Consider the following 22,222-nt stretch of genomic DNA (forward strand, 5'->3'; position numbering starts at 1 on the left):
TCCCCAAAAGAAAGTCGCGTCGAGGGACAATTTCATTCGGCGAAGAAGAAGTGTAAAATTAATTAGGCTCTGTCCGGATGGGAAAAAAGCATCAAATGCGTTGCAAATGACAACCAAACGGAATGGAGCATGGAGTCACAGTCAGTTAATAAATTTTTTGCTGCACATTTGTGGTTCAGTGCACAAGGACATTGGACAGTGGACACACTGGGACATAAATAAATTCGAACACGGAATTATTTATGCGCAACTGTTGATTTTCTGGCTGATTAACCTCTGGGAGCTTAACTAGGAAATAAATGTTACAAATGAAATGCATATCAACCGAAGGGCCAAATGAATACTCTGCATGGACTGCCTTCGAAATCAGTTAATGGTTAGTTAAATCTTTTCCAGCTGTCGGAGAGTCATTTTATTTCATTCATTAAAGTTGGTAACGATTAATAGCACTGTCGATACTTTCGGTTGTTTCTAAAGGTAACATCGATGGTTTGGGCTTATCGTCTGTTAGGTATATTTCTAAGAAATCAATAGGTATTTAAATTGCGGTATATGATTAATTGGTTTATGATTCTTTGTTTTTGAAATTTGTCTTTTATAAATATAAATTTCGATAATATCGATATGTTGATATATTCGAAAAATTTGTTTCTAATTTTAGATAGATATTTAGATAGAAAGATCTTCTATTTATCAAATTTTCGATAGTATCGATAATATCGATTTACCTATTTTTCGCAGCCCTACCATGAATAGAGTATACTTTTGTAATTAGTTTTTTTTTTCGTTTGTAAATTTATTTATTATTTATCGCCTTTCGCCTCAGCGAACAGGCAGTAACATATGCATCCACATTTGCATTAACAATGTCAATTACCAAATCCAATCGGATCCCATTGAATTAAATTGACTTGGGCTAGTACTTTTTAGGGTTTTCCCCCTTCCACTTTTCCGGCCATTTGTCCTTGTCACTCGACACCTCCTCATCATTCCCTTCCCACACACACATTGAAACACATTCTGACATCCTGGCTGACTGACTGATGGACCGCCTGATTGACTCACTGAAATGTCCGAAAGTAAAACAACACCGAGTCACAAAAAAGGAAATCAAATCTCCGCCCATATGGATTCAATTAACGCTAATTTAAAATGCCAACATATCGGAAAAGGCCTGCGGAAAATGGGAAAAATAGAAAATTTCCAGTCAGTTTTCCACATGACCCCCATCAAAATTTCGTTGTCAGCGGTTCGGCTTTGACACTCCAAAGGGCAAAATCGGCAACAACAGAAGGGACAACCTTTCCCTGTCAGCCGAACACGCTTTGATTGAGGGCTTTAAGTGAGCCAAATCAAATTTAGAACTTCGAATGTGTTAGAAATGTATTCTTGGAAATTATCATGCTCTTAATGTTTTTCGATCTATAAAAAAAAATCTTAAAATTACATTTCTTACTCAAGTTTCATTAAATATCACTTATTTGTTATATATTATAAACTGTTTACATATATATAAAATAAATTTAAATTTAATTTTTTTAATTTCATTATCATTTAAAATTAATATAGAATTTCATAGACTTTTTTCTCAAACTGAATTCGTTTCTGCCAACAGTTTAAAAGATGGCGGCTAAGTGGGCTTGGGGCGAGGAACCCATTTGTAGGCACTTGCTCGACTGAGTGCGTCCTAATGCCGCTCACAATTAAATTAAATAACACCATAATTAATTACTGGCCACGCACACACACTCACGCAGGTTCGCAGGACTTGATTTGCTGGCCAAGAAGGTGCTAATGTCCTGGCCCATTCATTCTAGATGCGGTGTGCGTGAGTGAAATAAAGAATGATTTATGGCGGTAAGCTAACTAACGTTCTGTTCGAGCTTCGAGCGGACCACGCATGTTTCTGTTCTCACAATTAGACGGTGACCCCCAGTGGAGGCTTCCCCCTTTTCCGGAGCAGCCATAAATCGCATCGTAAATAAAGGAGCAACAGCGGCAGCACAATGGAGCCATCAACTTTTGATGCAACTTATAACCGTATTTGGCCATAACGGCGCCAATGGGCCTGCATTGATTGGATATATCGACGAAGCATCCTTAAGCGGCGGCCCATCAACAGCCAGAATGATGTCCGCCCATCAAGGAGCACCGAGCAGTGATAACGGGAGAGTCCTTAGTCCTTACACTGGGAAAACTACAAATTTGGCAAAAATTAAGAGCAAATCTTCTTGATTTTGAAATTTTTTCTTCTCCCCTTTTTAAGAACAATTGATCTTAAAATTCTCAAGAATGCCTCTTGAAAACGAGAATAGTTTCGTTTTAAAGTCGGGAATGATTTCTCTTGAAAACGAGAACGCTTATGCATGAATCTGAGAATTATTCTTCTTGAAATCGAGAACAATTTTGTTGAAATTTAATATTTTATTCCTGATTTAATTAAAACTGAAATTGAGACTGCAGAGAACTTTTTTATTTCAGTGTAGTCCTTAGTCTCCCACTGCACAAAGGCGTTTAATGTTAACGAGCAAATGGCCCTGGAATAAGTGCACTCCTTTCCTGACGCTTTTATAAATTGTGTTATGCATAAAGTTTATGCGAACATAATACGTATGGAGATATACAAAGAAATATATGTATTTATAGTCAAGGGTTATCATCGCGGCTGCTTTATCTCCGTGGCAGCGTGGCTGCTGAAATATGCGCCTCTTCCCTTGGAAGATATTCCGCTATCTCTGGCCCATCTTTTTCGCGCTGCATGTTCATTTGACGCGGTCCTCCTTCTCCTCTGCACAGCATTAAATCCACTCAGCCATGCCACATAAAACCAGCTGAAAAAAAGAAGCGATGAAATTATGGTGCCTGCTCATTGTGTTGCAACTTCTCACCTCTTGCAGTGAATCCGCAGCGCCTCGAAGTTGCACAGATGCCCTGCATTCCATTCCATTCCAGAGGGGCTGCCCTCAGTTGGGTGTATTAGTTTGCATTACCAGGAATTTTCCCACCAGGCCTTCGACTTGGCCTGTAAAATTTAATAATGGTGGTGCATAAGCACACGGAAAAAAAACAGTAATATGTCCATCAATCTCTTAAAGAAACTAGTTACTTTTCGCATTGATCATCTTTAAATTTTTAGCGTTCATTATACATATATTGAATATTTTGTAAAACAACTGATTTACTAAGGAAAGGATTATAACCTTCCTTGTTAAATTGTAAAAATAACTAAAAAAAAATCATTAATATTAATACTAATACTCAACATGTGTAATTTAATTAACTAATTTAAAATATTAATATTATTTGAACTATATCTACTTTGGTTATCTTTCTCTGGAAATATATAAAACTAAGTAATTTCTCTGTTGAGCTACGTACGTAATTATCTAAATAAAAGGGATGAAAGAAATATTATAATAAATAATAACAAAAGAGAAAAAGTATTCAAATCATTTCTAATGGTTGCAGAATCGTAAACTAATCCCCATGAATAAAATTAAACTTAACCGAGTAAAAAGAGATTTTAATTAAATGAAACAAAATACTCGGCACATGCAGTGGCAGTATCAAAAGATCGTAATATTACTTACCGATGGCGCTCTGTTCTCCGTTCTCGAAGAGTTGCCTTCGGGGGCCGACAATCCGATTATGTTGCACGTTCCCAGGGCAACTTTCCTTGCCACATGACGACTTGTCGGTTGGGCTGCTGGTTTTTCGCAGCCGGATCCCAAGCCCGACGTGCGTCAGAACTGATTAATGAGCTGCAAATGATGTTATGCGCAACGCCCGCTGCCAGTGCGTAAATCTGAAATAATCGGGCGTGCCCAAAAGGAGTGGAGAGCTACTGCAGCACTACTCTATATATATAGAAGACCTTCTTGCAGGCCCTCTGATAATAATGATGCTAATGATGGCGTTGATATGGCATTGTGTGGCATTGTTCGCGTGCGCAGACAGCTTGGCATTCATTCTGGGGTTGCATTTCACTTGTTGCCCAGCAGCTGTTTTGTAACGACACATTTAGAGTCTGCCTAAAATAAAGAGAAGCGGGTGGAAAGAGTAGGGCACTTCCATTATATCTTCGGCAGCTAAACGCCCCCCGAGGTCCAGAAAGCCAGAAACTTCCCCGACAATTGGCAGATGTCAGCTTTAAGCCATTTTAAAAAGCAAATGTCTGACAAAGCTGCAACTAAAACTTTTTATGCCCCACTTTGCCCGGCCATTCACAACTTGTACGTGGCAAATAAAAGTGCACCCGGGGACCAGCGGCTGCGTATCGCTTGCCAAATGGGATAGACAACACTGAAACCCGGATGAATCTGAATCTGTATCTGGTTTTGGCCCAGGCAGCAGGAGCAGATTTAAGTATGCAGTTGTAAGCCATAAAATCAGCTTAATACTTCCGTCGAGCCACGAAATCTGAATTTATAGTCCACGCAAGGAGAGCACACAAAAAAGGGGAAGTTCTGTGAAAGAAGTCGATTTATGGCATATTTTCTTAGTTAACCTAAGGGGATTATTTAAAGATCATTTCAGTTACAAAATAAATGTAATAATAAAGTAAAAAGTAAATAAAGACAATAAATAAAATACCAGATAAATTGAAATAAATTATCAGAACCTTTATGATGTCTTGAGTTAGAATATGTGGTCACAACTCTAAACTTTTGAGTTTACTAATAAATATTTTATATTTATTTTATAAAATGTAAAGGTATTTTCCACTCTCCATTTTTTACTTAGCTTTACGATTTTTAAAACGATACATTTACTTACATTTCTTTTTGGGAAATATTCCTTAAAATACAAAAACCCCCCGTAAGCGTATTAAGAGGAAAAGATACAAGTCAGATTCTAACGAGGAAGAATGTCGTTGGCTGGGTTACATAAGAGCTCTTTCGTGGGTTTTCATCTGGTAGAGAGGGAGAGCATCTTGTGACATGGTTCGATTAGCAGGTCAGCTGGTCACAAGAATCTCGGTTGTTGTTTTATTTAATACCTCTTATTAATGCAAAGCCCGGCGACCTCACATCAAGTTTGCTTTCGCCTTCTTTGCTGCTGCTCATTTGCCAAGTTTCCATATTCATATCAAAACCAAAGTGAAAGTGCTTGATTAGCCAAATAGGAAAAATAAAGAAATCTGCCTGCTTACGGGAGTATCGAGGCATAAACATGAATGACTGATTGCCTGTCTTGTCGGTGATTAGTGATTAGTGTTCATGCAAATGAGTTCTAAAGACTTGGCCCCGGCACAAATATAAATCAATGGCTGAGGTCGGGCCAAGTCAAGTTCCCTGGAGCAAGATGATGAGCAGCAGCCACAAGTGGACGAGGTTGCTCTTGATAGGCCTGATTGTTCTTTCGAATTACTCGTATAGTAAAAGTCCCTTGGGTAGATATGATGATCTGTGCAAAAGGAAGCCCATCAACTAATGAATTTTCTCTCTTTTTATTTAGCGAGGCATCTGAGATTGCGACCCCTGAGACCCGCAGAGATTCGGGAACTAGAGAACTCTCTACCCAAAGGTCGATCAGTATCCAGTGGTCTTGCTGCCGTCACTGGTTTCGCTCTGGGTTTGGGAAAAGCCCTCACTGGGGTCTTCATCTACGACGTCATTACTGCCAATATAACCGAAGATGCCATAGATAATAATGTTTCAGCAAACAACGGTTCGGTCAGGGAGGTTTGCTTCAATACTGGCACTTCTAATTCAGATATAACTTGCCTGGTTTACTATACTAATAATTAAAAATCTTAAAAACACATTTTTTATTTATCATTAAAAATTAAAAAATATTTTTAAACATATATTTTGTGTGCGCAAAAAGTAGTCAAATAGTTTGTTTTCCAAACAAATTAAATCACTATGCTTCCAGATTGGCAGCTATATTTAAATGAAGTAGACACGGGTTGTATTACAAATTATTCTTATAAATGTATCTACTAAAACCAGTTTTGGGGTCGCAGATCGTTCAGGGGTCAAAATGTTTTTTTTCAGCGGAATTTGATTATTTGCATATGCAAAACTGGGAACTTTCTTTGGCCTCTCGTCACAGATAAAAGTGAAGCAGAACCCGTCGGCTGTTTCAGTTAAGTTTCTACGCGATTACGCGAAAGATCGTCGAGAAGATGAAGTCGTTCGGGAATCTGACCTTTGGTCTGCTCATCATCCTAATCGCGGGTATCAGTGCCGGTGCAGAAGGTGAGTTGTGAAAGTGAACCTGCTTAGAAAAATGGGTACAATTCCCGAAAGTAAATTTTTCATATCAAATAAATTGTGCAGTAATTAAATTGAAAAATCGCAATTTAATCTCAAAAATATTATTATATATTATTGGAGCTATTAACTTATTTTTCGTAATAAATCTTCAGCTCGTCGCCTGGTACTTCGTCCGCTGACGGGAAGGGAACTGCGCAGGGCTCTGAGGGAATCCGGAATTGGTGACGATTCTGCAGCTGGAAAATCGGTTGCCTCGGCCTTGCACGGACTGACTGGATTCGCTCTGGGCATCACGAAGGGAATTGGTGGCTCCATTCTGTTCGACGTGGTCACCTCAAATGCGACCATCGATTATATCACCAGTCTGCTGAACTCCACCGCCACCTCGACGACCAGCAATGGAACCGCCCAGGAGATCTGCTTCAACAGTCGCAGTGTCGACGGAGAGATCATCAACGGCAGGAGCAATCGCTATGATGACCTGGATGATGGGGCAGAACCAAGCGGAGAGTGGAGGCAGACTTCCACTGGAGGCACTAGCACTGGCACTGGCACTGGCACTGTCACTGGAACCACCCCTACTGTTTCTAGTCCTACTACTTCCACTTCCAACAGCAATGGAGTCACCTGCATTGTCCTGAGTTCAAAGGGTCGTCGGAGGCGTCAGTTGCAAATTCAAGCAGGAACCCTAAGATCTTTAGCCTTAAATCAACGTACACCCCATCGCCAGACATTAAAGAAATACCGCAGGCGTAGGTTTTAAAGAGAACCCTTTGCCTCTACTTTAAGTTAACTTATTTATTGATTTCGATTAGTTTATTAAATTTTAATTGTTCCGCATTTCGTGTATTTTGGCTGGGCTGGCTTTATTAATGGTCGGATGACTGGGCGAAAATCTTGGATTGACACATTTTATGATTTGCTGACATGCACTCTGGGTTTCGCCCAAAAACATTTTACAGGGAAAGTGGACTCACCAGCGAGAAACAGACATTCATGTGTGACACACACGCCGGCACTGAGAGAAAACGGGCCTCATAAAGTTATTTATAGACTTTGAGAAAAAATGATTATTACAAAATTATTCCTATTAAAAGTAAACTGCATCTCAAAAGTATTCGAGAAATGTTATATTTAAATTTACTAGCGTATATGTCACAAATGAAATTATACCTGTATTCTTTTTATTTCGGCATTCATTTTTCGATCCTTCCAAAGGCAGCTATAGTCGTCCAATTTTAGTCCAATTTATTTCAAAATCCTGATATCTTATAAGAAAGTTATAATCAGAGTAGGAACAAATAAGATCAAAAGTAACGAAGCTATAATTTTTTTCCTATAAACTTCTTATTGTATATTAATATATTTTGTTGTAGAGATACACTTTTTCCAGTTGCCTTGCAATTAATATTTTTTTTACATTTTCCCCAAGTGTACCCATTTGCAGCGTCACGCATATCGCGGTGGGTGAATGGTTATTAATACAAACAGAAAGGCACGCAGCCTGCCACTCGCACTTCCCACTTCCAATCAGAATCCCAGCCCCTTGTCCTTTCACCCCTTCACCCTCTTCACTCCACCTCACTTCACTTCGCCTTCGGTCCTTATGTAAACATTGAAATGTCATTGCCGTCGAGGCCAGCGGCCCGGCCACATAAATCCTCCTTGGCCACAATTTATTAACTTTAACACTAGCCAATGTCAACGGCATCCCCTCTCTCAGCATTTTCCTCGGCTTCGGTTATTGATTTGGATGCGAAATTTATGTGGTCAAAGGACCTCAACCCTGGACTCTGTGTCCAGCGAACTATTAACTTTGAATCTCCTTTCACGTGAGACCAAATTGCAGTGTTTATGTTATTGTCTGATCCCTGAATCGGGACTCGTGTCTGTCACTGCCTAAGCAGGAATTGCATTAGGGAACATTTATTATTTATGTTAATGCCTGGAAAGTTCTGTCTCGGTCGTGAAAAGTGTTCGGTGATTAAAGTGCGGCAAATAGGCGACGACGCAAACTATTCCTTGAAGAAAATCAAACTCTAATTACCATATCTCCGCCTCTTCAAACGGCCATTGAGAAAAGCTCTGGGGTGTACATATTGTGCAGACAGTCGAACGTCTTTAAGGAAAACTGAAGTGTTACAAGGAAACTCTTTTAAAACTGTCAAAAACCTTAAACAATTTTTTTTAAAAATTAATCTACATTTTACTAATATTAATAAAATATTTATAATTGTTTGGCCTTTGAGAAAGCTCTACGAAATATCTTAAAATTTATACAATTTCTTTTCATATTCTTCATAAAGTGTGGGTTTATACAGTTTTTCCTAATTTTCACTGTAAGTTATATTGCGTGTAAAAACGTAGGTGTATTATTTACTCTCCCTCTACTTTTTTCTTCTGAAAACTCGGCTTAAAGGACCACTACTGTGTGTTTGTATATTCATGAGCGAATCAGCAGCAAAACTACAATTATTGTGCACTTTAGGAGCGCAGAGAAAGCCGGCTTAATGACCGGGGCCTTGACCCCAGAAGGGCAGTTGTTTGCCCCTCTGCAAGCCTTCGGCACGAATTGCGTACTAAATGCGCTAAATTACTAACTAAATGCCGCAAGTGCCGCCCCTGGGCATGGCTAGAATTTCACAAATGAACGCCTTTTCCAGGGGGGCGGGGGGCAGGGGATGGAAAATTGCCAGAGGGGTGTGTTTTCCTTTTGGTAATAGCCGAAGCCAAAGCCAAAGCCGAAAAACTGAAGTCAAAGCGAAAGCGAAAGCCAAAAACTGCCGACAGTCGATGACATTTGAGCGATAAGAGAAACTGTTGTGTGGCTTACTTGGGGGGAGCTACCCCAGTGATTTTCTATATGCCTTGAAAGGAGAGGGGGAGGGTGAGGGGGGTCAGAGGTCGAGGTTGTTGTTGCTGTTGGCATTAAGTATGCAGGCGTGTGAATTGTGAAGGAGGCAAATACAAATAGTAAATGCTCGCCGTCTTTTGCAGGCATTTTTACAGTTGCTTTTTACAGCATTGAAAATTGTTTTAAATGTTAATGTTGATGCTGTTGGGCTGATAATAAAATTGGGAGGGTCGGGAAAGTCGGAAAAGTGTGTGGTAGCGGCGTGGCAAAGTCAACAAATAATTGAGATGTTTTGCAAACGGTGGGGTGACATACGCCGCCCTCAATTTTCACCCATTTGCCACCCACTTTACCACCCACTTTTTTTTGTCTGCTCCCCGGTGGTTGAGAGTCAGCTGCAAAGAGTGCGAGTCGCGCACTTGTGTTAAATTATGCGGGTTTGATTTTTATTGCACTGCCGCTCATTTCTTTTTTCCCTTTTTCCGTTTGTTTTCCCTGCTTTGGTTTCCTTTGTTTTATAGGTTTTCCCTGAAGAGTGGGTGGGGGAGTGGGAATCCCCATACCCCAAAAATCAAAATCATCTCGAAAGTATAAACAAGTTGGAGGACCGAGGTGGAGTGATGGGGACGCGTGTGTGTGCGGCTGTAATTTGGTCATGCCTCGTTGCCCCAACGAGCTGTTGCTTGGCATTTCAATTAATGGCACTTGCCACCCTCGTTGTGTCTACCATTCCACCCCATCCCATCCCTTTCCACTCCCGCCCTCCAAGGGGTCATCTCTTCCGCCGCTGCACTCCTAATGAAGCCATCCCAGCTCCAGTTTCAGCTGAGATTCAACCACAGCCCGACCAAAAAGAAGGTCTTGCCAGGTCTTTTGGTTCGTTGTCAACAGGAGTCGACAAATATATCACTACACTAAAATAAAAATCGTTTTCCACAAATAAGATATTTTAATGTTATGTTTTTCACTCAATTGTAAATTAATAAAGATTTTTAAAAAATAAATGGCATATGATAATCTTGTATGATGATGAAAATGTTATTGTTGAACTTAGAGAGTTTTAAAGATTAAAGAGAAATATATTTAAAAATATTTTAGAGACATATATATTTTTTTAATCTGATAGATTTATTTTTTAAATTATCAACACTCACAGTTTTCATTAAATCTTAAGCTTTTCCAAATGTTTACGTAGACACAGACCATTTTATAATTTACCGACATTATTTCAAGTAATTTGATTTACAAATGTGAAAATAATCAATTAAATGTTTTTGTTCATTTTTTTTTAAGGTGTATTTATTTTTTTTCTTAATCATAAACTTATTTTTATCTTAAATGAAAAACTTTATTACAATCTTCAATATTTTAGTATTTGAGCAGTTCTTACACCGATTAAAACTAGATTTTTTTCCAGTGCACGATTGCAACTCCGCGGTGACACGTGACCACAGGGACATTTGTTGAGCCTGAATATGCCGCATCGCACGTCTTAATAGATTTTTGATTTGTTTGCTCACCCTCGAACTCAACCCCCCAGGCAACCTCCCCCTTTTCCGTACCCATACCCGTATCCATATCCTCATCCAAAACCAAATCCAATTGTGAGCCGCGCGTGCGTCTCTGATTGGAATAATGATTTCGCCAACGAGGCCAGAACATAAACCGGGCCAGATTTTTCGAATTTTTTGGGGAGTAACTTGTTTTTGTCTATATAGAAAATCAATACGCGGCATTTTCCCATTGTTTAAGCAGCCGGGTAATTCAATAAAGAAATCACGCTAAAAACGGTAGGAACTAGGTGAAATTGAACGCTCAAGGCCCCGAAAAGGAAGATTAAAAGCGAGACCTGAAAGTTTGTCTGTTCTTTATTTCGGGCGATGAAAATGTTACAAAGGAATGGGATGGTATTGGGTATTGGGCAACATTTTACAAATTGTTTCAATTAAAAAGTTTACTGATTTTGCTTTTTCGCCTTTTACTTTATCTATAATCGGCTTGCGATTGACACGTGCCCCCAAAACCTCCAACTCCCCAACCCCCCCACCCTAGCCCCCAAGATCTATCGGCTATCGAATGGAAGTAATCGCTTTCGGGGGCGCTAATTGCGGAGACCTTGGTTTCTGTTTATAAGTCCGAAAGTTGATTGCATAATACTTTGGGCAGTGGGCCAGTCGTAAGCTGGGAAAGCCAAAAGCTGGGGCCAATTAATTAAATATAATCAGCTGGAAAAAAGTTCCGGCCAATCTGCAAAAATATATTTCACAGTCGCTAATTAATTTAATTGATTTAAACGCTTCGGCCGACCAATCGCTTGGTGGCTGGGGGTCAGTTTGTAATTATCGAGTGCATTTGATCTGTTTGTTTGTTCAAAATTAAATTGACTTGTAATTAAAAGTTTCGCAATTGATTGAAATTCTCGTGTGTGCTTTTCCTTTGTCTACGTGGGTGGGGGTGTGAAAGTTGAAACCCAACACAAAAAAAGAATTCGCCAAATGGAAGTGGCAGAAAAAAAGCGGCTAATTACGAGCATTAATTAAAAATGAATTTTTTGTTTGGTCAATTGAACTGCAGGCAACTTAGGACTGAAACAATTTCTACTCTTGAGGGACATTTTCTCTTTAGTTTAGGTTCGTATAAGAGAGGCAAAAGTCTTATACGCCGTCTTAACTGACCTACGCCAGGATATTTTCGCTTGCTTTTACTCATTCTAAGATGGTTGAGGATTCTCTAAAGAAATATTGAAACAAAACATAAATTTAAAACCAATTTTTATAGATTTTTTTGTTTTTAATCTAAAAAAAATTGTAAATAAACTTCTGGAAAAAGAAACAAAGATTACAAAGGTATCCAAACCATCTTCATTTTTAAAAGTATTCTAAAATATAAAAATTTTAAATGTTAATTTAAGAAATCTTTCAACATTGTGGAACACATTGTGTTTATTTATTTTTACCATTTGACACGTTATTTTTTATTTTTCAAAATATTTGAATAAACGGCAAAGACTAAAGTAAACCCACTCACAGGAATAAACACAAATCGTATAAATTTTAGCCTAAGCGAGAATGTGTAAAATAAATCTATCACCAAATTCAAAAAGTAATATAATATCTGGGTGGGTAATTCAAACACAAAGTTTATATAAAAATTCACTTGATATAAGTGGCACAGCACATGTGGAAATTAGCCAGCGAAAATAAAGAATTATTTACAAATATTTCAATGCAGATGCAATATCGAGTGAATGCACTTGCCATAAACAAACAAAGAGTCTTAATAGCTCCACTCCAAAGTTGCTTGGCAATTTCGTGCTCCAATAACCCGGCTGAAGAGAAAGGCCCTTGGATGTGCGAGCTCTCTGTTCTGTTCTCTTAGCCCTAAAAAGCCGAACCGTGACGAATACGACGAAGTCAGCCCGAAAGCGAGGCATTTCACGACCTCCGATTGCCCGTCCATCCAGTTCCATCCTGCGACTCGAAAGCGAAGCACGCGTTTCTTGATTTATGTGCGCGAGTTCCCACTTCACAGTTCCCAGATATTTTTGTGAGCCTCCTCCGCAGAGAAAAACCGAAAACCGGGCCTAATGAGTCCACCGCAGGCCTGCGTGTTAATGGCGAATTAATGACGGGCGATTAAAATGCAATAGCCACATGCATAGGCGCCGTAATGAGCTGAACCCACTAACCAACCGACGACTCAGTACAGTGGAGCAGTGCCATAAATTAGAGTGTGCCCTGTGTGCAGTAAGTGTTGCCTACTTAGCGGCTTTTGGGCTTACGATCTGTGTGAAGTAACCTTTTTTGCCCACGACGCCCACCAAAAAAAAAGGAAGCAATGGTTGTTGTGTAAAACAGATTAAAAAGAAGGGAAACTCTCAGTGAAAACGAACGAAAACACTTTCATTGCTCCCCAGGCAAAGCTTAACTTGGCCGAGAGTTGTTGTGCCCGGCTCTAATTTGACGGAATCGTTAGTTGACCAAGTGAAGTCCATCCCCCGGAATCCCGGAATCCGCAATCCGGGGATCGCGTGCCGACTACAAGCGTAATAACAATAAACTTGCGGATAACAACCACAGATACAGATACAAAGCAGCAGCAAAAGCAAAATGTCCCTGCCATCCAGAGCCAATTTCGGATTACTCAACTGGCTCATCGGCTGGCTTCTGCTGCTGTCGATGGTCCTGCTCAGAGGTGAGTTTCCCTTCGTCGCGTCGGGCTTTTTAATTAAATAATCCAATTTATTTTCATTTAATTTCTAATTAAATTTAAATTGTTTGTCTGGGGACCTTCTAATTGCCCCCGCATCCCAACTGTAAACCCCCCTTCAAAGGCTTTCCTTTGTCGCCTAGAATTTCCCTTCTAATTTCCGGAAAACAAGAGGGTTGGGTGAGCTGAATGCGAATTGAAATTCTTTAATTTTTGTGCCAAGAATTTTAATTCCGCTACAGAGTCGAGTCGGAAAAGTTTCCCCTTTTGTCTCTCTGTTTGCTTTGCCTTGGCGCAAGTCAAAAGGTGAAAGCATTTAATGTCCATCTGTGTGTGACCCCCGAAATGTGTAGAACCCGCAAACGTTCTAGCAAAATGAAAGCGTATACAGACGAAGAAAAACGAATTGCTCTTAGTTTATTTTTAAGTTTGCTTTGGAATTTACTTATTTAAATTTGAATTTTTGTTTATGCTTGCATACGATTTGCTATTCTAAAATGCATTTGCTGGCATAGGGGGAAACAAAGCCATGCAAATATGTGATTATTTTATATGTTATACTAAAACTGAATTAATTACAAATGAAAAAAATTTTAAAAATATAATAAGTTTGCGGTGATGGGTAAAAATTTAAACTAGAATTTTATAGAAATAGTACTCATATTAATTACCTGTTCTTATTTTTATACATTTTTTATCAATAGTATCAAAATTTGAAGTGTTTTATTTAATTCGAGATTATGCATGACTACGGTTTTAGAATTTCAACACAACTAGGGCTTCCTATGATTTGCAAATTTTGTTTCTTCATTAGCAGTTCGAATGTTAGGAATATTAAATTCAGAATTAATTATTTAACTAAGTAAAATCCTAAAGTAAACAAAAAGAACAAACCATGAACTTAAGATCACTAAAATGTGATTTAAAATTTTACAGAGCCATGAAAATACAATCCTAAAAATGCCTTTTTCAATAAAACACTTTAAAGATCCAAGAGTTCTTCAATCGAGAGTTATTAACTTAAATACAGATATGACCATATTTTCCGTGCAGTCATGACCCAGTCCGCTGGTCAGGATCCTAGTCCTAGTTTCGCAGCCATCAAGGTTGGACCAGAGACCATTTGAAGGGCCGGAGGATGAATGGCGAACCGCAGAGTGCGGCTGCCACATGCAACGTGTGAGTTAGCGAGCGTGTGTGTTTGGTGTGGGCTGGGCAAACAGTTTTATATAATAGTTTGCAACACTGGGGCACAAGTCTCACTTTCAATGCATCAAATGAGAGGAGCACGCACATGGCAGATAGAATTGTGGGAAAATAAAAAGTAAAAAGTAAATGTAGAAAAATAACAAATACTAACGAGCGGCAGACACTTGGAAAATGCTGTTGAAGCTTGGTCAGGGCCAAAACGCTGCTGGCTGCAGTTGCTGTTGCAGTTGTTGCTGCAGTTGTTGCTGCTGTTGATGTTGCTGCTACAACTGCTGTGTTGCATGTGGCATGTTGCCGTTGACACACGAAACTATTGCCTGTGGGCTTGGGTTTTCGGTTTTCAGTTTCTGGTTTTAGCCGTCTAGCGTTCAGCTTTTCATTTTCTACTCTCCGCTTTCACTTCGCCGTTTGTCATCTTTGTAAAACAGTAAATTGCATTTTTATACAATTTTCCATCATTTGCCCTGGCAGTTGTTCGTCTGGGCTTTGTAATTTTCAAATGAAATACTTTCCGAATGCAATTCACTTTTGCGCAAATTGTTTCCTTCGCCTCGCTTTCCTTTGACTTTGCCTTCGCCAGCGCCTCCTTCTGCCCTTTTTGGCATCTGTCTGGCCATTTCATTTGGCTAAAAGCTACTTGAAGTTGGTTAAGCACAGACAAACAGAAATTACTCATCTTGGCAATTGCAAAACCTGCGAAAAGGCATAGCAATCATGGCAAATTCCTATCGAATTACTGGGCAAAGGATATGCCCAAGGATTTCGTTTGGTCTTTTGTTCTAGCTGAATTATTATAATAATTGAAATTGTAATGTGTTTAAAACTTTGAGAATTGCAAAGTTCGTTATATGGATAAAATTTATGTTAGCCAAGATAATATAATAATGAAAAAATCGTAGAAATGTCAGTATCCCATTTAATGAAATCCCATAATGAGTGTCTAAAAGTATGCAGGGAATAAAATATAGTCGTCTTCCTAAATGAATTCGACGCTCTTTTGAGTTTAAAATATATTGTTGCATACTTTTAGACACCTTTTTTTAAGTGATTTCAAAAAACCAGCTATTTTTAATTCTAGTGAAACAGTCTTTGTAATTTATGGAATATATTAAAATGATAGAAGCTCTGTTAGGATTTTTCAACGATTTTATCATTGACAATTAGGCTTTAGACACTGTTTTTTAATACAAAAAATGTAATTTACATATTCCTAGATTGTTGTTATAAAAAATATGCCAATTGAAATTTTTTGTTGCATTTTTTCGGTACCCAGATGGGTTTTTCGAGTCTTTTTCTCAAATTAATTGACAGCGAAAAACTCGATAAATGCATGCGCATATTTCCATAATGAATTCATAAAACTTTCGATCGTGTCCTTTCGCGGTCTCGTGTTATTTGGTTTGCTGGTTTATTAATAAATAAATTCTGCCCTTGTGGTTTGGCCGTTTTTGTGTGTTTGTCCTGTGTGCGTGTCACGCTGTATGCTGAAAATTGCAGTTATTTGCACAGCTGTTTGCCATTTAAGGCAAACAAACGGTTTTGCCCTTTTTGACCACGGATTTTCCCCCACCCACTATTAAGTATTTTTGTAAATATTTCTCGTGTCGCTAAAAAGGAAAAATGAATGATTAAATGAACAAAAAACGATAATAGCCGACGTGATTTTCCGTTGAGTCCAGTTAATGCAGAAGTTATGCGGATTGCGGGCAGGCAACAGAAAATAAAAGTAATTGATTGGGGAAGCACATCCTTCAGCGGTGTCAGACTGATGAATGAACCCACGCATTGGCCCAGACAAATGCCTAGCAGCACGCAATGGCGAATGCCCAAATCCAACCATAACCATTCATTTTCATCCGATGAGTTTTTTCGCCAAGGCGCCTCAAAGTATGCAAAGCACATACTCAAGGGTTCGCAGGATCTATTTGCCGGCGGGTTCAGGTTATTCACACAGGCTTTTTGGGGTAGCAAAACCCTGCGGCGGCTTCTTCAAGGCCAACACCCGTTATCAATGGGGCTGTTCATATTTTTTTTACATATTCCTGTATGCGTACGAAAATACACATTTATTTTTTTGATCCGCAAAAGCTGCTTGAAGAAACAAACTTTGTCTGTTGTTGATTTTAATGGCAGATGGCTTCACAGGAATTTGTGATGAATGTGTGGTTAAAAGTTCAACCGGAAGGGCTCCAGACTATGTTTTGCATAAGGAGTTTTGCGGCGGAGCTCAAAGGGTGTCATTAATCATTTAATTGACAATGGGTATTATTTTAGGATGGTCAAGAAGTCTTACAAGAGGATTTAAAGCTAAGGAAGTCAGTTACTTAAGTTAAAAATCAAAATCAAATCATTTTTCTTAAATTTCGACAGCTATTACACGACTTTGGTTATAAAACTCAACCAATATTAAAATAGGTGTCTAAAAGTATGCAACAATATATTTGTAGTCTGAAAGTTATATGAATTTATACAGGAAGACGACTATCCTTTATTCACTGCATACTTTTAGACACATATTTTGACATTTAAAAGTTAACAGTTATTTTTAAAGTGTACTGACTTGATAAAGCCTAATAAATGCTTTGATAAATTTTGAAAATTGATAAGTGCTTTACTTACTATTTATTTTCAATCCATATACTTTTAAAAGTATACCTTATCTACCTTCATACTCCAAGATTATCTTTCGTTGCCAAGAAAGTTTCCGTAGTTAGGCGAAGACATTAAGTACTGTCGAATAGTTTCTTAATTAAACTGCTGCCTCCAAGTTTTTCTCCACTTAAAAGATGAAAAGTTTCACAAGTTGCTGACAAGGAAACAAAAAATATATATTTTTTTAGGCAAATCCACACAGCTTTTCTGGCTATAATTCCGTTTCTAGGCAGGTCAAACCGCCAACATTATTTTTTTACCGTTGCCTTCGTAACACTTATGGATTTGACATTTATATGACAGCCAAGGTTTTTGTGTAATATGTGTGCTAGCAAGGTTGTTGTTTCCATTTCTTATTCTTGCGGCCCCTTGAGAGTGTGTGCTTTGTTGTTTTTAGGTTTTCGTCAGGAAAAATATATAAATGAAAATTGTTTTTATTCCGCCTCAAAAGGGGAGTGGGGGTTTTGAGTCTGCACATGTGTGTGTGTGGCAGTGCGTAAATACATATATGAGCATTATTTTTTGATTCACTTGGCAAACTCAACTATTTCGGTCACGTAACTTTGGAGCAGAATGGAGCTGAGCTGAGCTGGGAAAACTGAATCAGCCAAGAAAGAAAGAGAAAATTTATGCATTTGATTTCGACTAATTTTCAGAGTCCGAACATGGCTGCGAATTGTTTTGTTTATTGTTGGCCAAATTAAATGCTGACATAAATTAGCTGAAACTAGAGTGGTTTTTTGCCCCCTCCCCCTTTCTTTTCAACATGTTTTTACGACCGCCGACCGAACAGCCTTGAGCCAAAAGAGAAGACGTGGCTATTAAAAAGCACTCCACCATTGGAAACTCTTTTGGCAGCTGCGCTTTCTCCCAGCTCTCAGCTCTCAGCCTCGATTTTAAAGCCTTTAGCCAAAGTGCCAGCCCAAATTGAACCAAAACACTCGCAGACAGACAGACAAGTGTCGTAAAAAGGATATGCCCGCTATAAGTTTGGGTCTGAAGTTGTCGATAAATCCACGGGAGCAGCATAAACCAGTTGCGCGGCTCTAAAAATCGTGTAGGCCCATAGGCCGCCTCCCCCAATGATTTCCCAAGTAAAATTCGTTTTATTAACACCGGGACACGTCACACGTGCTGGGGACAAAGTTTTGCCATTGCTGTTTTTGCCCTGTTTTTCCCGGGGCGTGCCAGTAACCTACATGAGATGTTGCTTTGCTTTGAGCCTCGAGCCTGTCTGAGCCGCTTTTATTAAAAATTCCTCACACAATCGAGCGGGAGGATGAGGGGATGCCGAAATAAGCATGTTTAAGGCAACCAACTAGCAGGAAACAACCAACAATTGTCTATGTTGCCGTCGGTGTTGCTTCTGGTGTTGCTGTTGCTTCTACTGCTGATGCTGCTGCTACTTCGTGCTTCCTCCGATGTAGCAGTTTTATTGCTTTGTCATTCCAACATATTTCACACAGACACATCGGCAGCGGCAACAAAAGACGGTGGCGGCGGCTTCGTCGGCATTTCACAGAACTGAGCCGCATTGGTTGCTTATCCTTTCGCCGCTGTATTTTCGACGTTATCCTGCAGATGCGATGGGATATCTGTGGGTATATCCAGGAGAAGGATATTTAGTAACACAAATAGTTGGTAAACGCTTGGGGATTTTTAATAAATTATCTGCACTATAAGTTATGGGTACATTTTTTTAGAAATTATTTTCATTCATATTCATATTCATTAATTTTTTTTAAAATAAATTCATAAAAATTTACAACAATTCAAAAATAGTGTTTAGATTAATAATTTTGGCTTTTAAACTTTTGTATAGATTCTTGGATTCTTTAGTTGTTATTCAAAATATATATATATTTTATAATGAATCCGAATAAAATGTATTTATTCTGTTTTATATAAATTTTAACATTAAAATAAAATGTATCTGTACTTTTCATTTACTGAGTTCTATTACTCTAAATTCTGATAAAGTGCTAGCAATAAATTTCGTAATGCATTTACAAAATAATTAGTTAGCATTTGCATAAGTAACGATTTTTGCGTGTTCGTACAATTTATGACTTTTTAAGTTTATCGTTTACTGCAGATCAAATAAATCAAAATAGTTATTAATTTGCAGAGCACAAATATAACTTAATTGAGTTGAATTTATGTGTGGTATAAAATAAAGTCGATTCATTCAGAAAGCCAATTTACCAGTTATTTGTGATATATTATTTGATTTAAAAATATATATATAATAATTTAATTACAAATTTAATTTTATCTTAGGCGAACTTCAAGGGGTATCAAGAAGGCAACTGTTTTGAAGTGGGTCCGCTCTACTTGGCCCTTATTTATTTGTCGTACATGTCCGCCTCAGTGGATTGTTATTGTTGCTGCAGCCCACAGTATTGTTGGTATTGTCAACAACGTTTGGCGCCCGCGGAGGGACTGACGCATTTCTCATGCGCTCGCGCGTGTCATATTTATTTATTTCGCCTTGAATCGTCCCTTCGCCCAGTCCCTTCTCCCAGTCCCGTTTTTATATTTTTTTTTCGCCCCACATACGAACAGTTCGCAATTGTGTTGATGTGTCATTTCCTTTTTTGAGCTCTTATATAGTCAAAGCGTTTTTCATTTCCCGTTTCCTTAGCCATTGTTGGCCAAAAGTTTGCCACGCCTCTCCAGTTGATTTGGAGTCCTTCGATATGCAGAGAGAGTGAGTGGGGGGCATCCGCTTCGAATTGATTTGCCCCACTCAAGGGATTCGGAGTGGTGTTATACGAGGGGTGGGTAAACACAGCCCACTTAATTAAACCAGCCGAAAAACGGCAAACACTTCCACTCCCGGCCAAAAACTTCACCCGTTTATCCAGCTGCGAACACGAATTGACAGCCAACTAACATTTATGGGCGCTTGTCATGTTCTACATTTCTATGGCTCGGTCTCGACAATTATGCGCATTTGCTTTTCCTGAAAAGCGGAGCACTCACACACGCTTACTCCGAAAAATAAAAAATATATAAAAAAGAATTAATGAAAATACAAGCAAGCAGCCAACCAACAACTGTTCCATATTTGGTTCACTGAACTCAAGCATTTGCCTTAATTTTGTGGTGTCCTTTGGCGAAAAAGAGCAGCACAACGGTAGGCGTCACTGGGAAAACTTAAGTCGAATATTAAAATTCACTAAAATAAGAAAAAAATCAAAACAATTATACATTTGAACTTCAAACTATAATTAGTTTTATATTTTGCTTGCGTTTATATTTTCAATTGAACTGCGTTATCCAATAAGAAGCACAAAAATATCTATTACTTTTTTTGCTGCTTTTATTAGCGTTTTAAAAAAATTGTTCTTTATTAAACATTTATGTTTAATGCTGAACAAATTTTGAAAATAATAGATGCAGACTTCTTCACCTCACTATATCACTATATTTTTTAGTAGTAATATTTTGACTTAAAAAGGTGCATAAAAGAAGGCAATGAAAAAAACTGTGGAATCTTGAAACTAATGGAAAAATATTGTTAAATACTTTTATGCAGCTTTATTTATTATTTTTGTGATTTCTTTTAATTTGACAATTATTATTGAAAATTACACTTTTTCATGAAAATAACCCTTTTTTAGGGTATCGACTTGCAGTGCTTGTGAATATGCAACAGCGGCTGCATTGCAACTGCGTGCAGCTGTGTGAATTCGAGTGCATTGGCAAGTGGCCAACAGCAACAGCAACAAACAAGGACAACAAAAACAAAAGTAGCAATTGGGTGGGCCGTTAAAAACAGCAGAAAGCAATTAAACTTGGTAACGAAAAAAAGGCGAGCGGAAGACGCTGCGTATACGTAATAAATGATGCCGAAAAGTAGGCAAAGGTTGCCACTTCCCTCCGAAAATGCTGAGTTATTAGACGAGAGGATTTTCGGCAGTCTAGTCTAGGGCAATTACAACTTTTGTTTGCAACTTTCTGCACTGCCTGGCTCGATGACCCCGAAAATTCGTCTATAAACATTTGAATTTCATTTCATACTCCTCGGGGCAATATAGGTTATATGGCGGGGCTTCTGCTCCTCATTCATTGACATTCATGGCCGCCCATCTATTGAACTTTTTACGCTCGCTCGCAAAATGTCCTTTTATGTTATGCGTTCTCTTGGCCATTTTGTTTGCCTGGTCTTTTGGGCCATCACGGGTGTTTTCGGCCCGGTCGCAGTAATTAAGCCGCCTCAATGGCTGATCAAAATGGCATCGCTCGCAGACATTTTCAGTCCCGCGTCTGAAAACGCGCGACAATTTGTTTGTATTTTTTTGGTGGAGCGTTTTGGGGCAATGTTTGTTTTTGGCCGAATTCCCATAACGGCATACCATTTTTCGGGCTTTTTGTTCTCTTTTTTGGCTGGTTCTGCGGTTCCCGTGGAATATTAAGCTACAATACGTGGCAGTTTTGGCGGCTTTGTTATCTGAGAGCGCTGCGCTTTGACAGCTCTCTGAATTATACCGAAAAAATGGAGCTAACCATTTAAAAAAAAGGTGAAGAGCCCTGCGGCGTACAGCGATGACTGCGTGTAATTAAAGCGAGCCTGCGAAAGGAAATGGCTTTTATCTGGACTGTGTGCCCAATGTCTGCGGCCGAGTCTGCAAATTATTCGTACAAATATTGGCAACCTTGCGCAAATATTCATTCCATACTGCCGCCTGACTTTTGATATTAATTGCACAAACAGCTAATGACCTAGGCGAGCGATTGGCCGTAGGCGGCTGGTCCTGTTGGCCAGGACCTCAATTCGGTTTCAATTTGTTGCCACGCATTCCGGCTGCCTCACAATAAATTGCGGCATTAAATAAAGTTTCTGTCCTTAAGGAGCAGCTACACTGAAATAAAAAAGGTAGAGTAATAAGAAACAGAATGCGAAGATAATGTAAAAATAACATTTAATACTTATCTTAGGTATTTTCAGTCATTAAAAATTAGAATTGTTATTCAAATACAATTTTAAGATATTTAAATAAACTATAATGTGAATATTTTCACATTTAAAATTACTAAAAATTAAAAGATAGTAGTGAAAAATATTTTAATT

General features: G+C 38.7%; 2 protein-coding genes and 1 long non-coding RNA gene across 4 annotated transcripts in view; 2 read left to right on the forward strand and 1 right to left on the reverse strand.

Annotated features, from left to right (window-relative positions):
* Nucleotides 1–2,502: 2,502 nt before the first annotated feature.
* LOC138912654 (uncharacterized) lies at nt 2,503–3,756 on the reverse strand. The gene is made up of 3 exons (XR_011418217.1): nt 3,591–3,756; nt 2,889–3,022; nt 2,503–2,831 (listed from the first exon to the last, which is right to left on the reverse strand). It is a non-coding gene; the product is annotated as an uncharacterized lncRNA (long non-coding RNA).
* A 2,352-nt stretch (nt 3,757–6,108) lies between these two features.
* On the forward strand, nt 6,109–7,051 carry LOC108054468 (uncharacterized). The gene is made up of 2 exons (XM_017137441.3): nt 6,109–6,203; nt 6,374–7,051. Exons 1-2 carry the CDS (start codon nt 6,131–6,133, stop codon nt 6,982–6,984), a joined length of 684 nt encoding a protein of 227 aa, XP_016992930.2. The 5' UTR covers nt 6,109–6,130; the 3' UTR covers nt 6,985–7,051.
* Nucleotides 7,052–12,560: 5,509 nt separating this feature from the next.
* The window catches only part of dpr1 (defective proboscis extension response 1), a 52,410-nt gene continuing 42,748 nt past the window's right edge, over nt 12,561–22,222 (forward strand). For both annotated transcript variants that reach the window (XM_017137467.3, XM_017137468.3), the window contains exon 1: nt 12,561–13,269. In XM_017137467.3, coding sequence (XP_016992956.2) covers nt 13,185–13,269 — 85 coding nt within the window. In that variant the 5' untranslated portion in view covers nt 12,561–13,184. The remainder of the gene's footprint in view (nt 13,270–22,222) is intronic.

This window comes from Drosophila takahashii, chromosome 2R (genome assembly GCF_030179915.1).
Source record: "Drosophila takahashii strain IR98-3 E-12201 chromosome 2R, DtakHiC1v2, whole genome shotgun sequence".
Lineage (NCBI taxonomy): Eukaryota > Metazoa > Arthropoda > Insecta > Diptera > Drosophilidae > Drosophila > Drosophila takahashii.

Coding starts and splice junctions, on each gene's coding strand:
- LOC108054468 (XM_017137441.3), top strand. CDS start 6,131: ATGAAGTCGTTCGGGAATCTGACCTTTGGTCTGCTCATCATCCTAATC. Junction 6,204..6,373: donor TATCAGTGCCGGTGCAGAAG/GTGAGTTGTGAA, acceptor ATAAATCTTCAG/CTCGTCGCCTGGTACTTCGT.